This window comes from Ailuropoda melanoleuca, chromosome 10, assembly GCF_002007445.2.
Source record: "Ailuropoda melanoleuca isolate Jingjing chromosome 10, ASM200744v2, whole genome shotgun sequence".
In the NCBI taxonomy this organism is placed as follows: domain Eukaryota; kingdom Metazoa; phylum Chordata; class Mammalia; order Carnivora; family Ursidae; genus Ailuropoda; species Ailuropoda melanoleuca.
The window spans coordinates 30151137-30175966 of record NC_048227.1 but is presented as its reverse complement, the minus strand read 5'-3'; the positions used below and the strand labels follow the sequence as shown (position 1 = coordinate 30175966).

General features: G+C 51.2%; 3 protein-coding genes across 4 annotated transcripts in view; 1 reads left to right on the top strand and 2 right to left on the bottom strand.

Moving 5' to 3' along the window:
* TEKT5 (tektin 5) overlaps positions 1-452 on the bottom strand; it is a 49987-nt gene extending 49535 nt beyond the window's left edge. Inside the window, exon 1 of the mRNA XM_019803163.2 lies at positions 317-452. The gene's annotated coding sequence lies outside the window, so the exon portion shown is untranslated. The remainder of the gene's footprint in view (positions 1-316) is intronic.
* On the top strand, positions 320-20530 carry NUBP1 (nucleotide binding protein 1). Of its 2 annotated transcripts, none has more exons than XM_034670376.1 (11): positions 320-436; positions 515-619; positions 2476-2609; positions 9478-9546; positions 12047-12079; positions 12667-12757; positions 13430-13584; positions 16296-16406; positions 16682-16784; positions 19654-19737; positions 20265-20530. In XM_034670376.1, the coding sequence occupies exons 1-11, from the start codon at positions 418-420 to the stop codon at positions 20321-20323; spliced, it is 963 nt and encodes a 320-aa protein (XP_034526267.1). In that variant the 5' UTR covers positions 320-417; the 3' UTR covers positions 20324-20530. The 2 variants fall into 2 exon arrangements, with proteins under 2 accessions (XP_034526267.1, XP_034526268.1); XM_034670377.1 differs by having other exon boundaries at positions 351-426.
* LOC100480936 (Golgi apparatus membrane protein TVP23 homolog A) lies at positions 20517-24605 on the bottom strand. Its single transcript, XM_019803174.2, has 6 exons — positions 24077-24605; positions 23501-23590; positions 23146-23274; positions 21918-22046; positions 21204-21263; positions 20517-20649 (listed from the first exon to the last, which is right to left on the bottom strand). Exons 1-5 carry the CDS (start codon positions 24302-24304, stop codon positions 21204-21206), a joined length of 636 nt encoding a protein of 211 aa, XP_019658733.1. The 5' UTR covers positions 24305-24605; the 3' UTR covers positions 20517-20649.
* Between the last annotated feature and the right edge of the window lie 225 nt (positions 24606-24830).

Below are 24830 nucleotides of genomic sequence, written 5' to 3'. Positions count from 1 at the left end.
AGGGAAGGTGTGACTTTTGACTGGATCCAGGATGGGCCGTGTGTGTCGGGGGGAGGTCTTACTTGGGACAATTGAGAACATTTGAATATAAAAGTGTATGTTAGCTAATAATTTTGCATCAGCATCAAATTTCTTGGGTATGAAAGGGCATTGAGGTCATGTAGGATAATGCCTTTGTTCCTAGGCGCTACATGCTGAATAATTTACGAAAGATCTCCGCAGCTCAGTTTTAAAGGGCAAGGGGGGCGGGGGGGGGGGGAACCAGCCCCAAGCACCTGACAGACACAAGGTCCGCGCCTGCGCACAGTCCTCTCACCGAGACTGACTTCGCGCAGCTGGAGAGCCAGCTTGGGCCCCAGGAGACGGAAACACGTAAGGGCTGGTTCCGGTGGCCGCGGAGACGTCGGAGGCAGCCGAATGGAGGAGGTACCTCAGGGTGAGTGCGCGGAGGGGGTGTGGGTAGCGGGGCTGAAGGAACAGGAGCCACTCTAACTGTGATTTTGTGCCCGCGCAGGCTGTCCCGGGACCGGCAGCGCCCAGGCGGGCCGAGGGGCCTCATGTCAGGGCTGCCCCAACCAGCGGCTCTGTGCTTCCGGAGCCGGCGCCGCTCCTGACCCAGGTGAGGAAGGGGCAGGGTCTGAACCGGAAGTGAAGGGCGCCAGCCAGGAAGAGGTGGGACCGAGGACCGGATGTCAGAGGCGGGTCCGGGAGTCCTCTTAGGAGGGGTGGGGCTAGAGGAGGCGGGCTGTGCAAAAGTCTATCAGAGTAGAGGGTTGTAGTGGGACGGGGCAAAGCCTGAAGGTCCAGTGACTGTTATGGAGTCCAAAGGGTTCTCAAGAGGGGCGGGGAAGGGGGTGGGGTTAGTGGTTTGAGTGACAGAGAGCGACAGTGGTCGGGTTGCAGCCGTAGTCCCGGGAAATAGGGTATAGACTTTGAACTGGGGGTTGCTTGGGCTTATTCTTTGGACAAAATTGTCCTCCTTGTGAAAAGGAGCGATTCTCCTATTCATTTAATAGAAATATGTGTTCGCCTCCGGGACACAGTGCTCTATGCTGGGGATACAGCTGTGAATGAGAGAGATGAGGTCACTGCCCTAGTGGATGTTAGTTTAATAGGGGAGACCCGCCATAATCAAGCGAGCAAGCAAATAAATCATCGCAGCGATAAGTATGACAAAGGACAAATCGGAGGGTGGGAAAGACTCTGGGGACTTAGTAAAAGGATCTTAAAAAGCGGGAGGCTGGGAGAATTTTGAAGGAGTTCAAAGAGAGGCTCAGGTTTGATTTCTGGGTCCTGCAAACAAGTATGACCTTGAGCGAGACTCCTGAGGTTTCTGAGCCTCCATTTCCTTATCCAAAATGGGGCAAGGGGCACCTGGCTGGCTCAGTCCATAGAGCATGCCACTCTTGATGTCAGGGTCATGAGTTCAAGCCCCACAGTGTACTTAGAACCAACTTTTTTTTAAAGATTTATTTATTCATTTGAGAGAGTGTACGCTCACAAGCAAGAGAGGGGAAGAAGGAGAGGAAGAGAAATCCCAAGCAGACTCCCTACTGAGTGGAGAGCCAGACCTTGGGCTTGATTCCAGGACCCTGAGATTATGATCTGAGCAGAAACCAAGAGTCAGATGCCACTTGGAACCTACTTTTTAAATAAGGGGCGGGTAGAATAGTTACCTCATGGTAGTATTTTAAAGAATTGAAGTAAGGTGAAATGTTGAATGTACAGCATATGTATAATCTGTGATAGTTATCTGTGACTGGTCCTCATAAATGCCTGCTATTTGTGAGGGATTCTCAACCTTGGCACTACTGACATTTGGATCTGGATAAATCTTTGGGGTGGGATGCTGTCCTGAGCATTGTTAGACTCTTTTTTTTTTTTTTTTAATTTATTTGAGCGAGAACAGGAGCAGGGGGAGGGGCAAAGGGACAGGGAGAGAATCTCCAGCAGACTCTGTGCTGAGTAGAGCACAAAGCCCAACATAGGGCTCAGTCTCATGACCCTGAGATCATGACCAGAGCCAAAACCAAGAGTCGGACACTTAACCAACTGTGCCACCCAGGCGCCCCACATTGTTAGACATTTAGCAGCATCTGTGGTCTCTACCCATTATGTACCAGTAGCACCCCTTCCTTGTGACAACCAAAAATGTCCCCAGGCAGTTTTTGCTGTCAGGTTGGGAACCATTACTATGTGTGAAGCTTTTCTGGAGCTGGGAATATAGCAGTGAACATTTCAGCCAGTCTCTATTCTCACGGAGCTTATGTTCTAGCAAGAGAAGACAGATAAGTAAACCAATAAACAAAATTTCAGAGATGATAATAGCTTTATTATCTTTATAGTACTTACTGGATGGTACTTCACACACAGTCGCTTGAAATAGCCCCAATTATTTAGCTCCTGCTACTCCATTGGAAAAGTGACACTTGAAATTTAGTCAGGGACTTCATCACCTGATTGCTTTCTTTGCAGCCATAGAAGAAATCAAAGAGAAAATGAAGACCGTGAAACACAAAATCTTGGTGTTATCTGGGAAAGGTGGTGTTGGAAAAAGCACATTTAGTGCCCACCTTGCCCATGGCCTAGCAGAGGATGAAAACACACAGGTAAGACGTTGGGAAAAACTCAGAGAGGCTCCCATGTGAGGGTGTGTGATGCTTTCTGGAGAACTGATTGCTTAGATTAAGTTGAATTGGTCTCTTGGGAATCCAGATCCTTGCAGAGAGGTGGAGGAAACGAATGGCAGCTATGCAGTGAAATGAAATGTTTCATGAGATTGTCTATGAAAATGGGTAGCAGGTGTACATGTCTTTTGGCATGCTGATCATTTTAAGTTCAGACTTTTTACTCTTGGCCCCTTTCTGCCCGTTTCTAGGCCAGAGGTTTGCAAACATTAGCCCATGGACAGATTCAGCTCCTCTCTTGCCATTTTGTGGCCTGTGATCTAAGAATGATTTTTACATTTATAAACAGTTGCTTTTAAATTGTTTTATAGTATCGTTGATTTTGCCCACAAAGCCTGAAATAAAGTTGACCCTTGAACAACGTGGGTTTGAACTGCATGGTTCCATTTATATGTGGATTTTTTTATAGTACTATAAATGTATTTTTTTCCCCTTAGGATTTTTTTTAGTAACTTTTTTTCCCTCTAGGTTACTTTGGTACAAGAGCACAGTGTATAATAGGTATAACGAACAAATATGTGCTAATTGACTGTTACCTATAAGACTTTGGGTCAACAGGCTATTAGTTGTTAAATTTTGGTGGAGTCAGTAGTTACACGTGGATTTTCAGCTGTACAGGGGTCGACCCTAAACTCCACCTTGTTCAAAGGTCAAGTGTATTTTCTGTTTCACTCTTGAGGAAGAAAACATTTGCCAACCCCTTGAACCAGGCCACTCGCTGGTACCCAAGTATACACATGTACACAAAAACTCCACAAATGCCCAGTGAAAATCCAGCTGCTTTCTGGATTTCAGCTTTAATGAAAGGTGTGGTACAATGAGGAGGAATAAAATACTTTTTACCACAAAGCTCAAGTGGAAATTGACAGTACCCGTGATTTTAAAAATACGTTGGGTTATTCACTGGACTCACGATAATTTTGTATTGATCACTTTTCTAAAGTGATCCCAGCATTCACTTTGATTACCACTTGATAGCTAATAAAACCGTGAATACTGTGGTTTCTATTTTTTTTAAGCACAGAACACATTCCATCTTTGTTTTCTTCCAAAGTGAAATTTTGTTTAAAATTCCAGTGAAAAAATGCTTATACATCAGAACTGCTAGAGCACATGGATGTCTCTTAGAATCCAGCGATCTGATAGATTGACCCCCGAAACGAGAGACCTGGCTGAGGATTTGTGTGCCGGCGCTGTGTGTGCCCTGGGTTAGCCTGCTACCCTCTGGGTGGGAATTGCCAACTAACTGCCCTCTTGCGTCTCAGGACACGGTTCAGGGCCTGCAGAGGAGTTCTGCATAACACAGGAAAACAGTTGTGTTTTGTTCATGTTGAAAACTGTTTCTTCCCATTTCAGTTCTTCCCATGGTCGTCATGCCTTCTTCATACACTGACTTATTTCTGAGCATTAGTTTTCTTTTCATGCATTTTGAATATTATTTTTATATACAATGGCTGACGTTCAGTTCAGATTTCTTTTCTGATAAATGGCCTTTCACTATTGTTTGACTTAAAAAAAAAAGTGCTAAAAGGGGCTGTAGAGGGTACATTTAATCTAGTATCGAAATTTCAAAACTGCCACACATTGCTTGTTATATTTTTTTTTTAGTAAAGATTTTATTTATTTATTTGACAGAGATAGAGACAGCCAGCGAGAGAGGGAACATGAGCAGGGGGAGTGGGAGAGGAAGAAGCAGGCTCCCAGCAGAGGAGCCTGATGTGGGGCTCGATCCCATAACGCCGGGATCACGCCCTGAGCCGAAGGCAGACGCTTAACCGCTGTGCCACCCAGGCGCTCCCTTTTGCTTGTTATATTATAAAACTCTAAAAGCTGCGTAAATGTCAGTGTTGTGTACCTGAAGTAGATAAACCATTCTACATAAGTGTGAAATAGCACCATAAGATCTTAACATAAGGCTTGATTTTTCTCCACAAAAAAGCCAGCTACGCAACATGCAGAGGCCATAGCCACCATTGTGACGTGTGCTCAGGACACACACAGGCCCCTGAGACACCTCTCCAGTATCCGAGGACTCCAGGAATACAGTTTCCAAATCACTGCATTAAGAAATGAAGTTTGCGGGGCGCCTGGGTGGCACAGCGGTTAAGCGTCTGCCTTCGGCTCAGGGTGTGATCCCGGCGTTATGGGATCGAGCCCCACATCAGGCTCCTCCACTGTGAGCCTGCTTCTTCCTCTCCCACTCCCCTGCTTGTGTTCCCTCTCTCGCTGGCTGTCTCTATCTCTGTCAAATAAATAAAATCTTTAAAAAAAAAAAAAAAAAGAAATGAAGTTTGCTTCAAGGCTGGGCAAACTTTTTGTGTGAAGAGCCAGATGGTGAATATTTTAGGTTTTGCTGGCCATGCAGTTCCTATGGCAACTGTTTAGTCCTGCCCTCAAACAGGAAAGCAGCCATAAATGATCTGTAAACAAACTCCCCTGTGTTCTAACACAATTTTATTGTCATTGAATTTCATATAATTTTTACATCATGAAATAGACTTTTTTTTTTAATTTCCACCGGTGCCCCCCAGCCTTCTAAGAACATAATAACCGTTCTTACCTTGTGGGCTGTACGAAAACAGGTAGCAGGCTAGGTTTGGCCCCCGGGTTGTAGCTGACTGGCCCCTGGTTTGGTTTGTAGCCCCAGAAACACTGGTGCTGGCTGGGGAAGTGCGTCTGTGCAGGAAGACTGAAACGTGGGGCGAGCCACAGCCTGCTTGGGAGTGAAGAGGCTGGACTTGGTGATCTGTAATGTTCGGCGTTCCTCTCACTCACCCGGGCTATGAATCCTCCCTTCTTGCTCATTTCTCTTCTGATCATGTTAGAATGGTAGAGCTGTTCCTGCTGGCCTGGGTGGGCTTCTCTGAAATCTGGCATCCACCATCCAAGACGTGCTCCAGGGATTTGGGACAGGGGAAAGCAGCCTGGGAAGGACACCCGGGCTTAGAGAAGGCGGTCTGTGGACTGTGGTGAGGACAGATGAAATGTGTGTGTGGCAGGCAGGCTGGTGGGGCTCCTCCAGTGAAGGGGCCGAGGAGGAGGCTGAGCCAGACCGGGGAGGCTTTGAATGACGTAAGACATTCGGCAAGCAAAGAGGCAGGATTTGAGCGTTGCTCTGGGAGCATCGTGATGACACCTGAGTGTGTGATTGAGTACCATTAGAGGGGACAGAAAGCCAGGCACGAGATGGTGTTCGTGTCTCCATGAGCAGCACCGAGGATGCAGATCAGGACAGCGGGTGCAGCAAGTGCCACAGGACAAATAGGGGCGGAGTCAGGGAGATGGACGAAACAAGGGCTGGCCACTTTGGGGAAGAGGGGCAGTCAGAGCCCGACTGAGCGTCTGGGGCAGGGTGGTGGCCACAGTATAGTGTGGTGGCCAGGAATACAGGCTGTGGGCTGAGACTGCATGGGTTCACATCCCAGTTCGCCCACACCACTTCTGGGACCTTGGGCGGGTTACCAGGCTCTCTGCCTCAGTTTTCCCTGTAAAATGAGAGTCAGGAGCCAGTGAGGTAATGCATGTAAATGTAAAATGCTCAGCATGGTGTCTGAGGTGTATAAGTGCTCAGTAAATGTCGGTGGCCGTGGTCATCGTTACTTTATCCACTAACTGGAACGTGGGGGGAGAGGTGGTGGTCATTTTTGCTTTAGCGCCGGCCTCGCAGCCTACCCCCACCAGCTACAGTGCTGAGCAGGTGGGGAATCCACTTGTTCGTTTATTCTGTTAATCAGCCATTTGAGGGTCAAATGTGTATTGGCCTGTTGGCCAAACAGTGATTATTCCTCTGAGAGAGTGTCCATATCACCCAGAATGCTCTTTGCTTTTTAGAAGCTGTCAGGCATGTTCTATTTTGTGTATGTGTGTGCATTAATTTTTTTAATTGAGAATCAATTAGTTTCAGGGTNATGTATTATTAGTTTCAGGGTAGAATTTCGTGATTCATCAGTTGCATACAACACCCAGTGCTCCCTATATGAAATGTTCTTAATGCCCATCGCTCGGTGACTCCCATCTCCCCACCGACCTCCCCCCCGCAGCAACCTTCAGTTTGTTTCCTAGAGTTAAGAGTCTCTTATGGTTTGTCTGTCTCCCTCTGTGATTTCATTTTCTTTTTCCTTCCCTTCCCCCGTGTTCATCTGCTCTGTTTTCTTAAACAGCTCTCTGAAGATGGGCTTTAACCAGGCCAAACGCAAGTAACCACTTGGAAACAGAGAGCTGTTTATATGTAATGGTGCTTCTGTATAATTCTGTTGTGAAGTGGGTGTCTGGGCTTTGCAACTAAAGGAAAATGCACCATCCATTGTGGAAGTGGACTGGAGAAGCTGGATTTCTTTATGCAGTGGTGGCTTACTAAAAAAAAGTCCAGACTTTGGAAACTGTTATTTCCTCACAGATCCTTCTCCTGACTGAAAGCGCCACTGTCTCCAAGGGGTGCGGGATATTGACAGACAGTAGACTCTGAGTCTGTCTGGTTGGTTGATCTCAGGTAGCACACATTCCTTCCTTCCCTAAGGAAGGAAATTTCCCTCCTTCCTTCAGGAGGGAAACGCCCGGTCCCTTTTCTGTCTGCGACCTGCTGCAAGCTCATGCCTAACTCTGAGCAGGGCTGTCCTGTGTTCGCGCTCAAGGCAGGCAGGTGTCCAGCAGCTCATTAGCAGAGGGCATGAGCCAAGAGGGAGCAGGTAGGCTGGGGGGTTGGGAGTTGTAGTGAAGGGAGCAGGAGCCTTAGTTAACACCTGAGCTACGAGATGCCGCTGACTCATGTGCTGTTTTTCCAGGGCAGGGTCACCAGCTCCCACAAGTGACCAGGTGGTCGTCTTGCCTTGTGATCTGAAAGATGACCTATAGCATTAACACGTCTGCTCTGGGGGCTTCCAGACTGAAGTGTCTGAGGCCCATCTCTGGGGCTGGTAGACTTTGGGGCTGGAAAGGGCCTGATGATCTTCTGAACCTTGTTTGACAGATCAGAGGCTCCGACGGAAGCAGTTTGTATGAGGTGACACAGCCGTGGAGTGCCAAAAGTCAGGACTAGAGCCCGTCTCCCAGGGCCTCTTAAGGGGAAGTTTGGGGATGCTTAAGGGGAAAGTTTTGGATCCAGACAGCACCCTGTTCTACCACTCTTTGGCTGGGAGAGAGGTGTGGCAAAACCTGCTTGTCTCATCAGGTTGCTAGCAGCTTCCACAGAGGCCCTGGTAAAATGTACTCGGGCACATTTCTCTCTGCACAGGTTCTCTGGCCTGAGCAGAAAGGGAACCAGTTGGATGGATATTAGGGTAGTGACAGGTTCGACAGGAAGTCTGAAAGGGACAGGGCACAGGGCCCCTCAGAGGTCTGCATAGTAGGGACATATCACAGCCTTTTTAGGTACCACCACGGGAGTGAGTGCCTGTGATTTGTTTCCCGCATCCTTGCATCATTTCACTTAAAATTCACCCCCTTGGTTGTGGGAAGCGTAGTTCCTTGAAACAGTAAATTGTTTCTGAAAGAAAGGGCACAGAGACAGAGTGTCTAGAAACCGAGAGTACCGTTAAGTCTGTTAGGGTGGTAGTAATGGTGTGGTTTCTCACATTGTGAGGCTCTGAGGTAAAATGTCTGTGGATCATTAACTCACTCTAGCCTTGCGTGTCAAGAAGGTGAAGGAAGCCAGGTTTTCGGCCTGAGCGTCGTTCTGTTGCGTTCTTCAAGTGGTCCAGCAGAGGGCGGGGGAGGCAAGCGGCTGATCTCAGGATGAAAAGTTTTCCTGATCACAGGTGTGCCCGAGTGAGGAAGCAGGAGACGGGTTTGCAGAGAGCTGTGAAGAGGGAAGCAAGAAACGAATTTAGGGCAAGTTAAAAAGTTACCCAGATGTGCTCCACTTTGGATGCTTGACATTTGAGCTTTCAAGATGAATATTAACCCTGCTCTTCAGCGGGTTCCTGAAGACTGTCTCAGATCTCCTCATTTATCACACTGAGAAAGCAGGGTGTTTGGGGTGGAAGGAGTCATTCCAGTTGCACAGATCACTAGCAAAGAGCTTCTCTAGACTTCCTTCTTGTCATCTTTTTAGAAGATGAGGTTAAGCCATCATTTAACCTTCAGGATCACAGCACAGTGGGGCTCGGTCAGAGCTCAGGGGCAGGTTCCACTCTGGCCCTCCTCTCCAGGCCCTGCGGCATAGTGGAAAGAGCCCTGGTGTTGGGGTCGCCAGACCTCGGGTTGTGTCCTAGCTCTGCTGCTTGCTTACTGAACAAGTCCCTGGGCCTCTCCAACCTCCATTTCCTCTTCTGTGGAGCCGGGATGACGATACCCGCCCCTCAGGCACGTGGTAAAGGCCAAGTGAATGGTGGCTGGGCCAGGATCTTTAAAGGACCTGACACCGGGTCCAGAAGATCACCCCGGAGTTAGGCCAGACTTGGGCGGGGGGAGGGTGGAAATCCGTGGTGTTGCTGTGCTTTGCCAAGCTCTCTTCAGGAGTCTGAGACTGTGTGGCCATGGCCCGGAAGATAAATGTTGGAACTCCCCCAGGATTCCACTCGGTTCTCGCTTGACTCCATTTCTTTCCATCTTCTCCCCTTTCTCAAACCCTGTTGCCCTCCCAGTGGTGCACATCTGGAAGAGCGTATGTTCAGTTGTGTCACTGCTCTGGTCTCTGCTTGTTTTCAGGTCGCTCTTCTGGACATTGATATATGTNGATTCCATTTCTTTCCATCTTCTCCCCTTTCTCAGACCCTGTTGCCCTCCCAGTGGTGCACATCTGGAAGATCGTATGTTCAGTTGTGTCACTGCTCTGGTCTCTGCTTGTTTTCAGGTCGCTCTTCTGGACATTGATATATGTGGGCCGTCAATTCCCAAGATAATGGGATTGGAAGGAGAACAGGTAATAACTATAGCGGGAACCTCAGGAAAGTATTCTCACGGCACACCATAGCTTCGGACTACTCATCACACACAAAGGGGTTAGCAGAGCCATGCATTTTATGTAGCCATGCGTTTTTACGTGGCCGTGCTGAAACCAGATGAACGTTTACCCGTCCCATCTGCCTCAGCCACCACTGTGAGCTTGGGGGGTTGGGACTGTATATAAAGGGCACGGACACCATTTGAGAAGCATTAGTTTCAGTGCCTTCTTAGAGAGGAAGGGAAACAGCAAGTAAAATGCAGAAGTAGGACACGGAAACTTCGCACTGCCTGGGAAAGCTAGACCAGTCCTTGCTAGGGGTCTGTACCCTGGAAGCAAGGGAATATTTTTGCCCTTTTGGTCACCCCTGGGGAACTGAGACTGTGAGGTGGCAGAGTGACGTGGGATAGGGACAGGGCCACAGCACCACAGCAGTCCGTGCAGGTGCTGGTCATCNGGTCTGTACCCTGGAAGCAAGGGAATATTTTTGCCCTTTTGGTCACCCCTGGGGAACTGAGACTGAGGTGGCAGAGTGACGTGGGATAGGGACAGGGCCACAGCACCACAGCAGTCCGTGCAGGTGCTGGTCATCCCCTCCTGGCTGGCAAGCTGTCCCAGCAAGGGTCTGCCTCAGAGGCAGTGCACTGAAAAGGGGCTGGGGGGCCAGGATGTTCCCAGGGTGTCACATGGGTTCATTCTGTATGTAACTGCCGGGCCCTCCTGGGTGCTGGGGTACAGTGGTGAGCGGGGCAAATAAAGCCCCCGGCCCCAGTGGGAAGGGGCAGCTGATAGTAGAAAATAAGGGGGCAAGGGGTCAGGACAAGCAAGGGTGTGGTCAAGGGCACTCTGCTGTGGAGAGCCGGGGAAGAGCCTTCTGGGCCAGGAGCAAGTGCAGGAGCACTGAAGCAGGCGTGTCCTCCACGGAAGGACTAGTGGCAGAGGGACAAAGGGAGGGTGGCTGCACAGGAGCCAGAAGCAGACAGGCCAGGCCTGTGGACTCTCCTCAGGGCTTGGGATATGCTGCCGAGGGTGCTGGGAAGGGCGTGATGCCGTCCAGGGGAGAGGCAGAGCTGCAGGCACACGTCTGCACCCATGCCCATCAGTAACGAGCATGTTGACCTGTGAGCTCTGTCCAGCTAGCGCTGACTGTACCCATTAGCAAGTGTTTCATAGACGCTGACGTTCGTACACGGTGAGAGAAAACGGAAGTTGTGCTGTTTTCTTCTCCTATACTGTGGGTCATTTCATTTGTCCCTTTCTCGAGCCTGCCACCATGGAGAATGAGTTTCAGTAGGAATGACAGGTTGGTGCTCAGTAAGAGCTGGGTGAACTAGGTGCGGAGGGTTAAGCATACACCCCCGTGATGAGCACGGACTCACGCGGACCTGTGGCATCGCTGTGTTATGCCTCCGAAATGGATGCAACGCGGCACGCTAACCGTTCTGGGATTTAAAACGTACACACAAATCAAAGAGACCTTAAAGCCAGTCACCCAAGACAGCATATTCTAGGGTTGCGTTTCTGCAAAGTGTCCAGGACAGGCCCATCTATGGAGACAGACAGGAGATGGGGGTCACCTCGGCCTGGGAGGTGGGCGGGGGTGTTGGATGTGGAAGGGTTGGGCATGACCGTCACGGGGCTTCCTGGAGTGAAAAATGTTCCCAAACTGACTGGTGGTGGGTGCCCAGCTCTAGGAATATCTCAAAAGCCACTGAGTTGTATGCTTTGAATGGGAGGATGGTGTCGTATGTGAATAAGTTTTCTGTAGAGCTGAATAAAAAAGTAAGACTTCTTCAAGGAAATGGGCTTTCTGTTCCGGCTCCTAGGTACCTCTAAAGCCCACTTGCTAAGACATGTGTACTTGGAAGTTGAGTCAGTTCTAGTCTCACGATGAGGAGGCAGTGCAGAGTTGAATGCCGACTCTGACTGAACACCTGCTGTAAGGAGAGAGTCTGAATCTCCAGGTGGCCCATGAGCTTCCTGTTGGCCCCCATCCCCAGGTGGGGGGGTTCAGCAGACCAGCGCGGACGCTCAGGCCCCTGACAGGGCAGGTTCTGGGTCACTTGTTTTACTGAAGCAAACCCTTTCACTCCTGGACTCCCACAGAGGCGGCCTTGCCACACGACAACCACTGCATTTCCGTAGCAACCCCCACCTGATTCTCACCCCACTTGTCACATACCTTCCACCCTAGATGATACGTGAACTCAGCCAGGCTGGGTTCCCTGACTGGATCTATCTAAGCAGTTTCAAAGTAACCCAGCCTGGGGGTGGGGAGGGGGTAGGAAATACAGCTTCTGTCACTCACTGCCTCTCCCCCAGCTGCTCGCTGTCTAGGAAGAGTGTACTGGTAGCATTTAAAACAGTGAATTGTTATTTTATAAAATTGTCTTCCTAACGTGTAAATCTATGTGGGTGAGAAGTATGCACATGATGCCTAATTTCTTACCATCGATCGTCCGTGTTCATGTTCCTGCAGGTTCACCAGAGTGGCTCGGGCTGGTCTCCAGTGGTGAGTTCTCACACCTTTGCCTCACTGGTAAGGCTGTGTGCTCTGAGTCTTGGGTTCAGAACGGATATGGTTTGGGCTGGCACCGCCTTCCTCAACCCACGTGTTTATCTGTCAGCAGGTACTGACTGGGGCACTTGTCTAGGCTCAGGGAACACAGGTGTAAGATCAGGGATTGGCAGACTGTTTCTATAAAGAGTCAGATGGTACATATTTTCAGTGTATGGGCCATATTCTACCCACCGTTGTAGTGTGAAAGTCATAATATGTAAATGAATGACCGTGGCTGTGTTTCAGTAAAACTTCATAGAAAACCCGGAGGTGGGCCACAGTTTGCAAGCCCAGGCAAGGGCAGTGATTCTGCCGTGGTTCCTGTACTGGAGCACACGGTCCCAGGGTACCTCATTCAGGTCCCACAGTATGGTAACCCTTCTTCCCCCAAAATAATTTGTGGATTCAAAAAATGAATAGACCCAGAGATCACATGGTCGTTTTGTTCTCAAAATGGCTTTTTCAGTGTGAGCTCCAATAAACGGCAAGGAAGTGCCCTGTGCTGTGGTTTTAAGTGTTCTTTGCTTCATCCTCTCCAGTTTGTGGAAGACAACCTGGGGGTGATGTCGGTGGGTTTCCTGCTCAGCAGTCCTGACGACGCCGTTATCTGGAGGGGACCAAAGAAAAATGGTTTGCCACTCTGCTTTTTCTCTGTGAGCACGATCTTCCAAGAGCAGAACTGCTCTAGGTTTCCTCTACAGCCTGTCCCGTCAGGATGGCAACAGTCCTCTGCTGGGGCTTGCAGAGGGTCGTGGTTAAGCATCTGGTTGCCTTTGTCTTCACCGCTTGAAGAGAGCTAATAGAGAGCCGATAAAAATTGTTTTATAATATGTAATGTCTGCTGTGAGTGTTTCTATCTTTGAAACCTCGGTAGCTGAAGTCGTTTTTTACTGTGGTTTTTCTAGTAGCTTATTTACGTCCAGGAAGTGTGTGAGGTGAAGTCCTAGCAGGCTGGCTGGGCAGGGAGGCGTAATGAGAGCATGCAGAACTGTCCTTTATAGGGCAGGGTTCCTCAGCCTTTGCACTTTTGCCTTTCGGGGCCAGATAATTCTCTGTTAGGGGAGGGGTGGACTGTGCTCCATATTGCAGGATGTTGGTGGCACCCCTGGCCTCTACCCACTAGATGCCAGTGGCACCCCCACCCCCATCGTGACAGCCAGAAACGTCTCCAGACATGGGCAGACACCCTGATTTAGAGCACAGGCCAGGTGTACGTGAAGAGCACAAGGTGCCTCTGTAGAGTTGTAAGTACAGAAAAAAAGGCAGCACTGTCTCTCTCTCTCTCTGTCTGTCTCTCTGCAGGCATGATCAAGCAGTTCCTTCGTGACGTGGACTGGGGAGAGGTGGACTACCTTATCGTGGATACCCCGCCTGGCACGTCGGACGAACACCTGTCGGCTGTCCAGTACCTGTCGGCGGCACACATCGATGGGGCGGTGATAATCACCACGCCTCAGGTGAGCGAGCGCCCGGGGGGCTGGCTGCACACTCGGCCGTGTCCGAACGTTCCTTTCTCGTACAGCCTCGAAACCCTTTTCTCGAAGCAGCTCCTCAGAACGTGTGCCCCAACAGCCCTGTGTGGATCGACAGTAACTTTGTTAAAAGCTTTATCTTTGGTTGAGGCATTTGCTGTTGACAAATAAGCATTCCACGATTATTTCTGTTCATAGACGGAAGCAGTAGTGGCTCAGAATTGCCTTTCACTTTTCCTTCACAGAGCCGGCAAGACCACTGGTACCTTTACAGTCCAGCTTGTCCCTCCTGGTCACGTCACCCTGACTGTGCTCACGCATCAGTCCCCACCATCTGCATTGCCACTTCCCTGTGCCTTTCCCGGTTGTCCATAGAGCCGGCCTGGGGTATAGACCGATGGCTGGGTCAGCCGCTGCAGTCCTTGCCCCTTCAGCAAGGCCCAGCTCCTATTCCAGTCATGCAGAGCCCGTGCTGAGCCCAAACTGAGGAGAGAGCAGGGTGTCCTCTGGAGTGAATCCAGCAGTGAACAAACACAGTCCCGCCTGCGACGGGCTTTATCGTTGCCAGGAAAACAATAGCTGATCCTGTTCAGTTGTACCTTTTTCACAATACTCTTCTCCACTCCTAAGAAAGCACAACAAAGGAGGCTTTAGTCTGTCTGTGAATCCGTCAGTACCACCCCTCACGCTTCAGGAAACCTTCACGGAGCACCGGCTCTGTGTGGGCCCCGTGCCTGGCACCAGGGAAGAAATAGGCCAGTCCTCCCTTACGGCCTCTGCAGCTCACAGAGGAAGCCAGGTGCCAGACACGAGGCACACACGGGGCTCTGACAACGTGTGACAGGCACCGAGGGCCACGTGAAGGTGCCGGGGCAGGGAGTGCTATGATGGGATGAGTGTGGGACATCGCTCTGGTACCCTGTGGAGAGGGTCTTGGGGTCACATGGAATGGCAGGACACCACTTAAGTGGCGAGAGGTGGGGAGCATCTGGCCCAGGGGGTGGTAGTGAAGATGGACTTATCCTTAACAGTGTTTTTGAATTTTTACCGAGTGTTTGAGCCCCGCTCTAGAGAAGCGTATTGTCGCAGGCGGGCCCCAAACAAGTGACCTATAAGGAAAACAATACATTTGGAACGGAGCACTGCAATGGGGGATGTTGGTAGCGGGGAGGTATATGGGTATGGGGACAGGGGGCATACGGGAACTCTTTCTGCTCAGTTTTGCTGTGAACATAAAACCACTCTAAAATCATCTATTAAGAAACAACAAAAATCCAGCTGGCACAAAGATGGCCTCTTCACATTTATTATGAAAGCGAGCACGGTGTCCCCTTGGGTTCGAGAGGGAAGCAGACTGAGCAGATGCTGGCCTTTCTCCAGGAAGCCGTGGGAGGACACTCTGCATTCGTGTGCTCTCTGTGTGGAGCTTCTCTGGAGAGTGTGACTTAACAGTAGGGTCACCCACCTTCTCAGAGCCCTTCACAGCCGCTGGCCAAGGCAGGCGGCTCTCTTTTGGGGGTCCTTTTTGACAAAGCAGGGCCTTGACTCACAGGACCACTAAGGAGAGAACCGCAGACGTGCAGTGCAATGCAGAGACTAATCCAGTCAATACCAGCTTATTTTCTGTAGCTAAATGCCTTTGTGTCTGTACCTCAGTCTCCAAGGGACTGAGCACCAAGTGTGTGCCTCCAGAAATCGGTGACTCGAAGCCTTGCATGTTGGGGAGCCCAGGAGTGTTAGAGCCACAGAGGCTGGCATGTGACCGTACATGACAACAGCAAGCTAGGAATAGTGTGTCTGGGACCCTAAGAGCCGGGGAGTAGAGAGGGTACCAAGCCGGGATGATACGCTACTTATTACTGTAAAAGGAGCTTTTAGAGTTCCAAAGTGAATTGGGTCTAAATATGGGAATCTTCCTTATTTTCTTCTTGTCCATAAAGTTGTTTGCATTCCTAATAGTCTAGATCAGAGGTTAGCAAAATTTTTCTATAAAGGGCCGGATAGTAAGTATTTTAGGCTTTGTGAACCACATGGCCTCTGTCGCAAACACTCCTACCACCGTAGGAGGAAAGCAGCCAGTGATAGTATGTAGAGGAACAGGCGGGGCTACGTCCAGAAGTTTATGTAGGAAAACAGATAAGGGCGCCTGGGGGGCTCAGTGAAGCATCCACCTCCAGGTTTCAGGTCAGGTCATGATCTCAGGTCATGAGATCAAGCCCCACGTCAGGCTCCATGCTGGGTGTGTGGAGTCGTCTTGACATTCTCCCCCTCACCCACCCCATCCCCCCGCTCTCCTCCCCACCCCCCCATAAATAGCTCTTAACAAAAACAAAAGCAGACATCCAGACTGGGCCCATAGGCCATACTTTGCTGTCCCCCAATCTAGAAAATACTGCACAGTTCGGCTTGGTGCGGTATATTTTGATGAGCAAATGGAACATGGGGATATTGTAAAAGGTCATTTTTCTGTGCCTTCATGGTACGTTTGCTATTTGGCCATTCAGGTTTATCCTTTTAGGGTTTGGGGGGAAATAGCACCTAGAATAGGGCTCAGCGCCTGGTTGGCACTGGAGAGAGACTTGCTGAAGGCTTTATGGTGGTGAATCCACTGCATCGCACCAGCCTTCCCTGCAACCACGCAAACGTTCTTTCTTAGACTTTGACTTTGAAACAAATGGTCTTTTGAACCTTGATAGGAGGTGTCCCTCCAGGACGTCCGGAAGGAGATCAACTTCTGCCGTAAGGTGAAGCTGCCCGTCATCGGAGTGGTGGAGAACATGAGCGTCTTCATCTGCCCGCGGTGCAAGGTGGGAGCGCGGCCGCCGGAGGCCCAGCTAACCCGTTCCTCCTCCCATGGAGGAGGAAAGCCTGCAGAGGGGTCTCTGTGACCCCGTGTCCGCTTTTCCCCGTCATTTTGGGAAGTGGAATCACAAAAATCTCTTGCTGATTTAATGAAAGTTCTTGTGGTGAATGTTTCACGTTCAAACAGCCATTTTTTTTTTAGGTTGCTTTAAAATGTGGTCCATTTTTTAATGATTCTGAAACAAAATCCTCATTGTTCCTCTTTTAATTTGTCTCACAGAAAGAATCTCAGATATTTCCACCAACAACGGGTGGTGCAGAGATCATGTGCCAGGATCTGAAGATCCCGCTTCTCGGAAAAGTGCCTCTGGACCCACACATAGGTGGGTGAGTCCAAACGCCGGTCCCAGCCCGCCACTGCCAGACGGGTCCTTCACACCCCACTCACCCACCACGCGGACAACTCTGGACAAGGGGACAGCAGACAAAGAGCGCACACTCAGGAACTCCCCTGAAGCCGAGAGAAACCTTAAACTGTGCAGTCATGTTGCCAGGGGAGCGAGCAGACTTCAGTGTGAGTGGGGTGGTGGGGTGGGGCCAGGAAGGTGGGGTGAAGACTGGTCAGGGACGTGCTGGGGGGCCCCAGGATAGGAATTCACCAAGGAGGGGGACAGGAGGTGGAAATGCCAAGGTGTGTGCTGGGGTCTTGAATTAGGTTCTGGGGTGAAAGTCATGAACAGAATTAGCCTCAAAAACCCTTAGGAAGACCACCTGCCTCCCGGGAGGTCCAGCGCAGTGCGGACGGCCCTGTCTCTCTCGGCCCTAGATGAGGGAGTTGGCCTGCCTACAGGGGCCCTTGTGCATGAACAATGCTTCCCTTTTAGTACCAGAGTCCTCTGGGTCCCCTCCAGACACTCTGAGCAGCAACAAGCCTGAAGGTGGTGGTAGACGCTCTCCGATTCTGTAGTCACTCTTGGGTGTCAGCTTGCTGAGCGGCATGGTCGGCAGGGCCACCCACGCTCTAAACGACACCTGCCTCCAAATCTGTTTCCCCGCGGTAGAGCTGAACTTAAGTTAGCTGAGCCTGTGACGCGTGGAAGTGGTGGAGGTGGGAGCGTCAGCAGAGGGGCCTGGGCCTCAGGGAAGGCCGGGGAGAAGGCTGGAGGGCAGGCTGGAGCCCAGGCGTGGACAGCTTCGCAGCCAAGCCTGGGCGCTGGGCCTTCAGGGATTAGGAAATGAGAAACGGAGACTGAGCGAGGGCACGTGGGGGAGTGCTGAGAAGGGAGGCCTTTGGCCCTGCAGGGGAGTGTGGGGAGGAGGTTAGGACTTGCCCCAGGCCTGGGCATTGGCATGGAAGGGGAGGGACACACTTGAGCAGGAAGGTAACAGGATTTGATGGGTGGGGAGAAAGGCAGCAGATGTCAGAGCCATCTAGGAGATGGGGACATCCCTGAGAAGCAGTGAACGCAGCAGGCAGTGTTGTGAGGAGGGCCGGGTTCCCTCTCGCATGCTGGGCCTCGAGGCAGGGGAGGCCTTGGGTTTGTCAGCAGGCTCAGGAATGTCCTGGGATGTGCCCCTGCAGATGAGATTGCCAGGGGGGTGGAGAGAGCAGGGGGTAGGGAGAGCAGGGGGGTGGAGAGAGGAGGGACTGAGCGGCTGCTCCGCTGCTCGGAGAACCTGACACCCAGGAGCAGATCCCAGTAGCCTTCCTCACTTGCTCCCCTGTCCTGAAACCTGAGCCTGCTCTGTGTTTTCCCCCACGAGACACGGAAGCTCCAGCTGCTTCCTTAGGGAGGGTACGAACACCCGGGAAGATGAACCTGTCCGTGCCAACCAGCCGTGGTGCTGAGTTTCCCCCCCTTTCCCTCCAGGTGTGGGAGCAAGCGTCTGCGGCTCACAGGCCCCTCGAGGCAGGTGGATGCCCGGCATGCGAATGAGTGGGTGGGCAGTGGCATCCTGGCACACTCTCTGCCGCCAGCCTCCCCCCGTGCTGCTGCCCGAGTCAGGTCCCCAGGACAGGAGGGGCAGGCAAGAGATGAGGGGGATGCCTGGCAGAGAATGGGAAGGAGTGAGGAAGTTGGGGGGGCGGGGGGTGTCTGCCCTCCTGCCTGGCTCCAGCTTCCCAGATTTTTCTTTTTAGGGCCGTTCTTCTCAAAGAAGGGGAGGTCTGAGTACTTTCCAGTAGACGATAGCAAAGCAGAGGGCCGAGTGCAGGGGCTGCTTGGTCACAAGCTCAGAGGATGATGTGCCTTCTAGTGGGCAGGCCTGTGTGACAAGTTCCGTGGCCCCAAGCCTCACTTCTAGCTGAAACCATGAGGCCAGCAAGCATCAGAGAAGGGTGGTTAGTGCTGTCATACACTGGAAAGGAGGACAAAGCTGTGAGGTCCTGTGAACCCCCCCCCAAGCTCTTTTGTCCAGTGGGAGCAAAGGCAGATTGCTGGGAACAGGAAGGTGTGAAGGCACACGCTCCAGGCCATGCTGGGGACTCCGTGGCAGAAGGTGCTGCTGCCTCTCGGGCACTGCGATCCTCAGCCCTGCCGCGGCCCGACAGCCCTGAGGCTCTGGGGTCGCCGCCCCAGCTGCGGAGCCCTGCTCTCCCACTGCTAGCTGGAAGCCCCAAACCCCGAGGGCCTCATCTGTAAGAGCGGGTGGTAATGGGGGAGTTGCAGAGATGACGCAAGAGGAGACCCAGGAAGCCTCAGAAAGCAGCTCTGCAGACAGTAATGCCTGTTCTTGGAGCACAGGGAGAGGAAAGGGGTCCCAGCCAGGGAGCATCCCGTGGGGCAGGGAAGACTCAAGAACAGCCTGTGAAAATCAGTACACAGTGGCCATTATGTGACTGTTCTGGGACCTGGGACTTGCCAGACCTAGTCCAGCACATTCCCAGGGTAGCTTGGGCTCCAGCCCTGCCAGCCCCTGCTCCTGGCTCCTTCCCTCCCTCCGTTTCCCTGCCGCAGGGGACAGCTGGTCTTGCCAGGGCCCACCTGAGGTTGGGGAGCAGTTGGGGGGAGCAGAACCACTGACCTACTTCTGCAATAGTGCTGAGCAGGCGGGGGGGTGTCTGCCCTGGCTTGGGGGTGGCCAGAGCGAATAGAGGAGGGGAGAACAGCACCTGCCCCAGCAGTCTCGTTCCACGTGTGTATTTATGCCCCATTCATCTTGTGTAGTTCCTCAACTTTGTTCTTCACTACAGGTGAGGGGGCGTGAGGTCTTAATATGTTTTCTTCATGGGTTTTTTTTCATTTCTCTAAGGTAAGAGTTGCGACAAAGGACAGTCTTTTTTGACGGACGCACCGGATTCTCCAGCCACTTTAGCCTACAGAAGCATCATTCAAAGTACGTGTGTGCGTGAGTCCTGTGAATTCAGAGGGCTGCCCGGGTGGGTGTGAAGATCCTGCTTAGAGCCGTTTATGGGACATCAGGGTCATTGCCACTCAGCCTTGGGTGGAGACAGTAGTGCTTGTGGGGGGCTGGGATGACCCCTCAGCCCAGGAAGCCAGGCATCTTTGAGAAAGCTGTTGAGGTGAGAAAAAGAAAAACCACCATGTGCAGGCCTGAGCGTGCTGGTGAGTGGCCAGCTAAACCTGGATTTTAAGGCGGCTGGGTGGGTGCAGTCATTAGAGCTGGAGGCTCTTGGTCTGTGGCAAGAAGCCCAGGAATGCCGGTATCTGCCCTGGACACCACTTTCCTGGGCAAAAGGAACTTGCCTTGTCCCAGGGATGAGCACTTTCGAAGAGTCAGGGCACTGGCAGAAATAGGACCACTGGGGGAGTTCAGCCATGCGGGGATTCAGCCCTCGCCAACAGAGGCAGGGCTGAGAGCCAGGCACACTGTCACTGCAGCTGCCATGTCTCGTGTTCCAGGAATTCAGGAGTTCTGTGGTCACCATCAGCCGAAAGAAGAGCACCTCATCGGTTCCTGAAACACACGAGAGCCTTCGAGATGCAAGCTGCACGTGCAGCTCAGCCTGGGAACAGAGCAGGGGTCTCAGGCAGAAAGGGACCAGACTCTGGTAGGGCATGAAGTCATTTTTTCAGACACTTTAATTCTAGTATTTGTACACTTTTCAACATACATAAAGGCATTCTTTACAAACGTGCTCTCTTAAGAATAAAAGTGTCTTCTCAAACCTCTCCCCCAAGGCCTGCTTCTGGAAAACCAACAGCTTGGTTGGTGGTCAGGGATTCTCTGCTGGAAGCTTGTTTAGGACAGAACCTCTTGCTTAACACTGCGGCCTCAGAGAGACACCTAAAAAAGAACCATTACGAAATCCAGAGTCATGGTTTTGAATAACATAGTCCAAATGCCACTGCTTTAGAGTGAGGGGAAAATGAAAAATAGCCCCGGAAAACCCTTAAATCACCCACGTAAACAGAACTGGGGGTCCATGCCTATGCCCCATGCACTAATATGTGTTCGCTGTCCATAATTTCCAGTGTCCTACAAAACCATTTACAGGGTTTTCTTCTTTAATTACGTAAAAGAGACTGAGGTAAACTCTAGAATTCTCCTCACTGCCAGGAGATGTACAGGAAGTGACACCACTGAGGGAAGAGGTAATTCCCGTTTTCCAGCTCCCTCCAGGCATTGGTGGAAGGATGGGCAAATCCCTTTATTCTCTTCCTCTCCCCTCATTTCCTTCCCCCTCCCTTGGTGCCTGCACCCAGGGATGAGTTTGCGAGTGTCCGTGTGAGAAAAGGGAGGGAGCTGGGAAGGCCCCAAGCCCAGGCCTCCCACTGGCTCCAGCCCCACTGTGCGCCCTGGCCCACCGGCACAGCTGAGCCCCGACCCCCGCCTCTTACCTAATGCTTGTGGATCTCCAGCCCCTCAAGGCCAGGCTTCTGGAAGTTGCTTGGGCTGGCCTGCAAGGAGAAAAGTCAACTGTGGCTTTGTCCTAACATGTGAGGGGCCTGATTCTGCTGATACAAGGGCCAGAGCAAACCCACAATATAACTGAAAGCCCACAGGGCTCATTGCTCAATGTCTTGGTATAAAATAGCACTGCTCAAATTTTAAAATGGCTCAAAACGTCAAATTGAAAAGATCTCACACTTCTAGAAATGTTAGGTTAAAAATATTGTGTGTGTGCAGTACTTAATTCTGTAGTCCTTAAATCACTTAAAACAAACAGTGGCAGTCACGAAAGGACCAATACTGGAGGAGCCCACTTACGTGACGTCCCTAGAGGAGTCAGATTCATAGAGCAAAGTAGATGGTGGGAGGCTGGGGAGGGGAGACCAGGAGTTACTGTGTCATGGGGACAGAGTCTCAGTCTGGGGTAATGAAAAAGTTCTGGAAATGGACGGTGGCGATGGTCGCGTGACAGTGTGAATGTACTTAGCACCAGCACATTTGAAAATGGTTAAGTAGTTAGTTTTATGCTGTGCCTATTTTAACACCACGAACGCGGACCATGCAGCCTAGCTGATAGGGAAAACCATTAAAATTGCATTTGTCAGTAGGTCGCCTGCACTTAAAGGGTCTGGAGTGCAGGGGTCCAGGAGTCAGTCACTCACCGTCTGGAACACCGTCTGGGACAGAAAACTGGCTGTGACTTTGCTGATGTCGCTCTCGCCTCCCATCTTACAAAGGATGTAGCCATACAGGTTAGCAGCTTGGAGAGAAATCCCAGCTATCACAAGGGCCTGCGTGCAAAGCAAAGGTCATTCTAAGAGCAGGTACTGAAATGTTCCTCCCAAACCACATAGCACTGGCTCTGGCCTGTACCTAGTAACAGCCAACCTTTTTGAGCACTCTCAAATAATCACGGACACCTATGAGTCAGCAACAACCCAAGAGGGTGGGGCCGTTCTCATCCCATTTTGTAGGGCAGAAACGGAAACCCAGAGAAATGGAAGTTGCCCAAAGTCCCAGAGCTGATGCACAGCTGGGCCAGCAGCCAGACTCCAGCACCCACTTCTGATGACACTGCTGCTTAGACCGTCTCTGGATGTTAGATCACAGCAATGAACTAGAGTAAGAAACTAAAATAGGGGCGCCTGGGTGGTACAGTCGGTTGAGCGTCCAACTCTTGGTCTCAGCTCAGGTTTTGATCTCAGGGTCATGAGTTCAAGCCCCACAATGGGCTCCGTGCTGGGTGTGGAATGTACTTAAAAACAAAAACCTGTAAAATAAAACTTCAGAACACAGACTTGCTTTTTCTTATTTAGGAACATTCTAAGGTAGGATATCATACGATTTTGCTTACAGCTCCTCTCTCAGCGTTATTCATAGGAGTCCAAAAGATAAAATGAAATGTCCATCAGTGGACGAATGGAAAAACAACGTAGCATGTTCGTATGATGGAGTATTATGCGGCCATAAAAAATGAAGTACGGAGAAATGCAGTAACACAGAGGAACCTTGGAATTCGGTGTTACGTGAAAGAGGGGTACAAATGGTCACACTCTAGAACTCCACTTACAGGCAACGTCTGGAATAGGTAAGTGTTGGAACAGACAGGAGTATGCCAGGCGCTGGAGGTGACGATGGCTAGAGGGCACGGGGTTTCTTTTGAGGGTGCTGAAGATATCCTAAAATGGGCTGTGGGGACCACCCCACGCTGAACATACTAGAAGCCCACTGCATTGCACGTGTTAAACGGGTGGACTGTATGGTACATGCAGGACCTCAGCAGAGCGGTCTCAAATCAACGGACAGATGATAAAACCCACCCCTGCAAACCTGGTCTGTGCAGATGGCAAAGCCCGTCTGCGTCGGGGTGTCGCCTTACCAGCCACTTACCAGCCACTTGAGCTTCAAGGAGAACAAGGTGCTAAAGAAAAGCACGATCCAGATGAGCGGGCAGATGATGAGGCCGAGCCAGAAGATGCGAGCCTCCGCCTCCGTGGCAGCGATCTGATGCGGAGACACCTGGGAAAGGGAGGAGGTGGCCGTTTTCAAAATGAGGGAAGGTGGTCGCAGAGGAGTACGCGGTCCTCTCGGCTTCTTGTCGGCCGCCTTGGGCCACCCGCTGGTTTGGCGCACCCGCAGCAGTGGCTAGGTGCAGGGCGGGAACCCGAGCCGCACAAAGCCCAGAAGGGACCTGTGCAAACCTTCCACAACCGTTTTCCCGGTTCAAGTTTGGTACTGAGAATACCTTTCTGGCTTCAAAAATCCAGTGGCTTTTCCCATCTTCGTCTATCTGGTTCCACCAGCGGAGGCCCACCATGAGTCTCCCGGTTACGTTCTGGGGGAAATGGACAGAAGGACTCTAAGCACGCCATAGGCAAAGTCATCGTCTTTTCACTGATGAACAAAATAAAAATCACCAATTTGTATTGAACTTGCCGTGGGAGCAGGAGGAGAGGTAAGCTTAACTAAGCTTACCCTAACCAGTGACTTCCCCACCCCACGCACACATGCACACCCCCCAAACAATATGTAGCATATGTATTTGAAGTATATGCAAATTTTACAAAAAAATTCAAGCTGTAGGGAGTTGCCGCTCTCATGAGATATACACCTGCTACCACAGCAGCTGAGAACCAGGACCATTTTCCAACTCTCAACAATATTCAAGTAATGTTGGCTCAGTACTCCTAAGTAGGGATCTGCAGTTTCAACGAAAAATAACTCTTGGCCCAAATCAGCCACATGCACCAGGAACATCAGCGTCTATACGACAGCCCTCCTGTGTTCAGGAGCGATGGCGTCATGAGCGAGGGGGCCTTACCTTCACAGACCAGAAGTCAAAGGACAGGAGGAGAAGCACAGTGACAAAGCAGCCCACAAAGCTTCTGCTGAACCAGTCACAGCACACATAGGTGACAATGGCACTCACTCGGAAAAACAGGTGGAAAAAGGTGGCCAATGGGTGCCTAGGAAAGAACCCAGAAGCCCCCTCACTGCAAAGGCCAAGAGGGCAATCACCGAATTCACTGTATGGGTTCTGACTTTCCATGTCCTCCCCCGTGCACTTCAAGCCCCACTCTGTCAGGCTACAGCCCTGAGCAAGTCAGCAAATCACAAGTCCTGAAACAGTCATTATCGTACCAGCATCTTTCCCCTCTTGAAGAATCCAGTACTTTCCCCTCATGTGATTCCAAATATCACTGGCCCCCTTCGAAACTCGGCCACTTTTGAAGTGAAACAGGACAGTGGTCACTGCCTTCCTACCTGGTAGTGATAAAGACCAGTTCCCTAAAGGTAAAGGTTGGGTTATTCCACCAGTAACTGAGCAGTCCACGTGCAGCCCGCAGGTGCAGAATCTCGTGTCACCGGGGAATGCATGTTCCTGGATAGAGGGAAATCATGACTCACCCACATCAATTGCTTCAAAGAAAAAAGTCTAGAAAGACCAGAGATCCAAGGCTAGCTCAGGCACAAGGGCCGCCCATGTATCAAGAGGAGAGAGAACACATGCCCATAGGTGTCCAGCAGGCGATGGTGGGGGACACAGGCCAGGTAGGAGACTCTCACGGCATTCT

What these genes read in the sequence shown, in the direction of transcription:
- NUBP1 (XM_034670376.1), top strand. An exon ending in CGGCGCCGCTCCTGACCCAG is followed by an intron (nt 620 to 2,475) that starts GTGAGGAAGGGG and finishes CTTTCTTTGCAG; the next exon opens with CCATAGAAGAAATCAAAGAG. An exon ending in TCATCTGCCCGCGGTGCAAG is followed by an intron (nt 16,407 to 16,681) that starts GTGGGAGCGCGG and finishes TTTGTCTCACAG; the next exon opens with AAAGAATCTCAGATATTTCC.
- LOC100480936 (XM_019803174.2), bottom strand. Translation starts at nt 24,304, where the DNA reads ATGGAAAGTCAGAACCCATACAGTGAATTCGGTGATTGCCCTCTTGGC. An exon ending in GGATTTTTGAAGCCAGAAAG is followed by an intron (nt 23,275 to 23,500) that starts GTATTCTCAGTA and finishes TCCCTTTCCCAG; the next exon opens with GTGTCTCCGCATCAGATCGC. An exon ending in CCCAGACGGTGTTCCAGACG is followed by an intron (nt 21,264 to 21,917) that starts GTGAGTGACTGA and finishes TTCTCCTTGCAG; the next exon opens with GCCAGCCCAAGCAACTTCCA.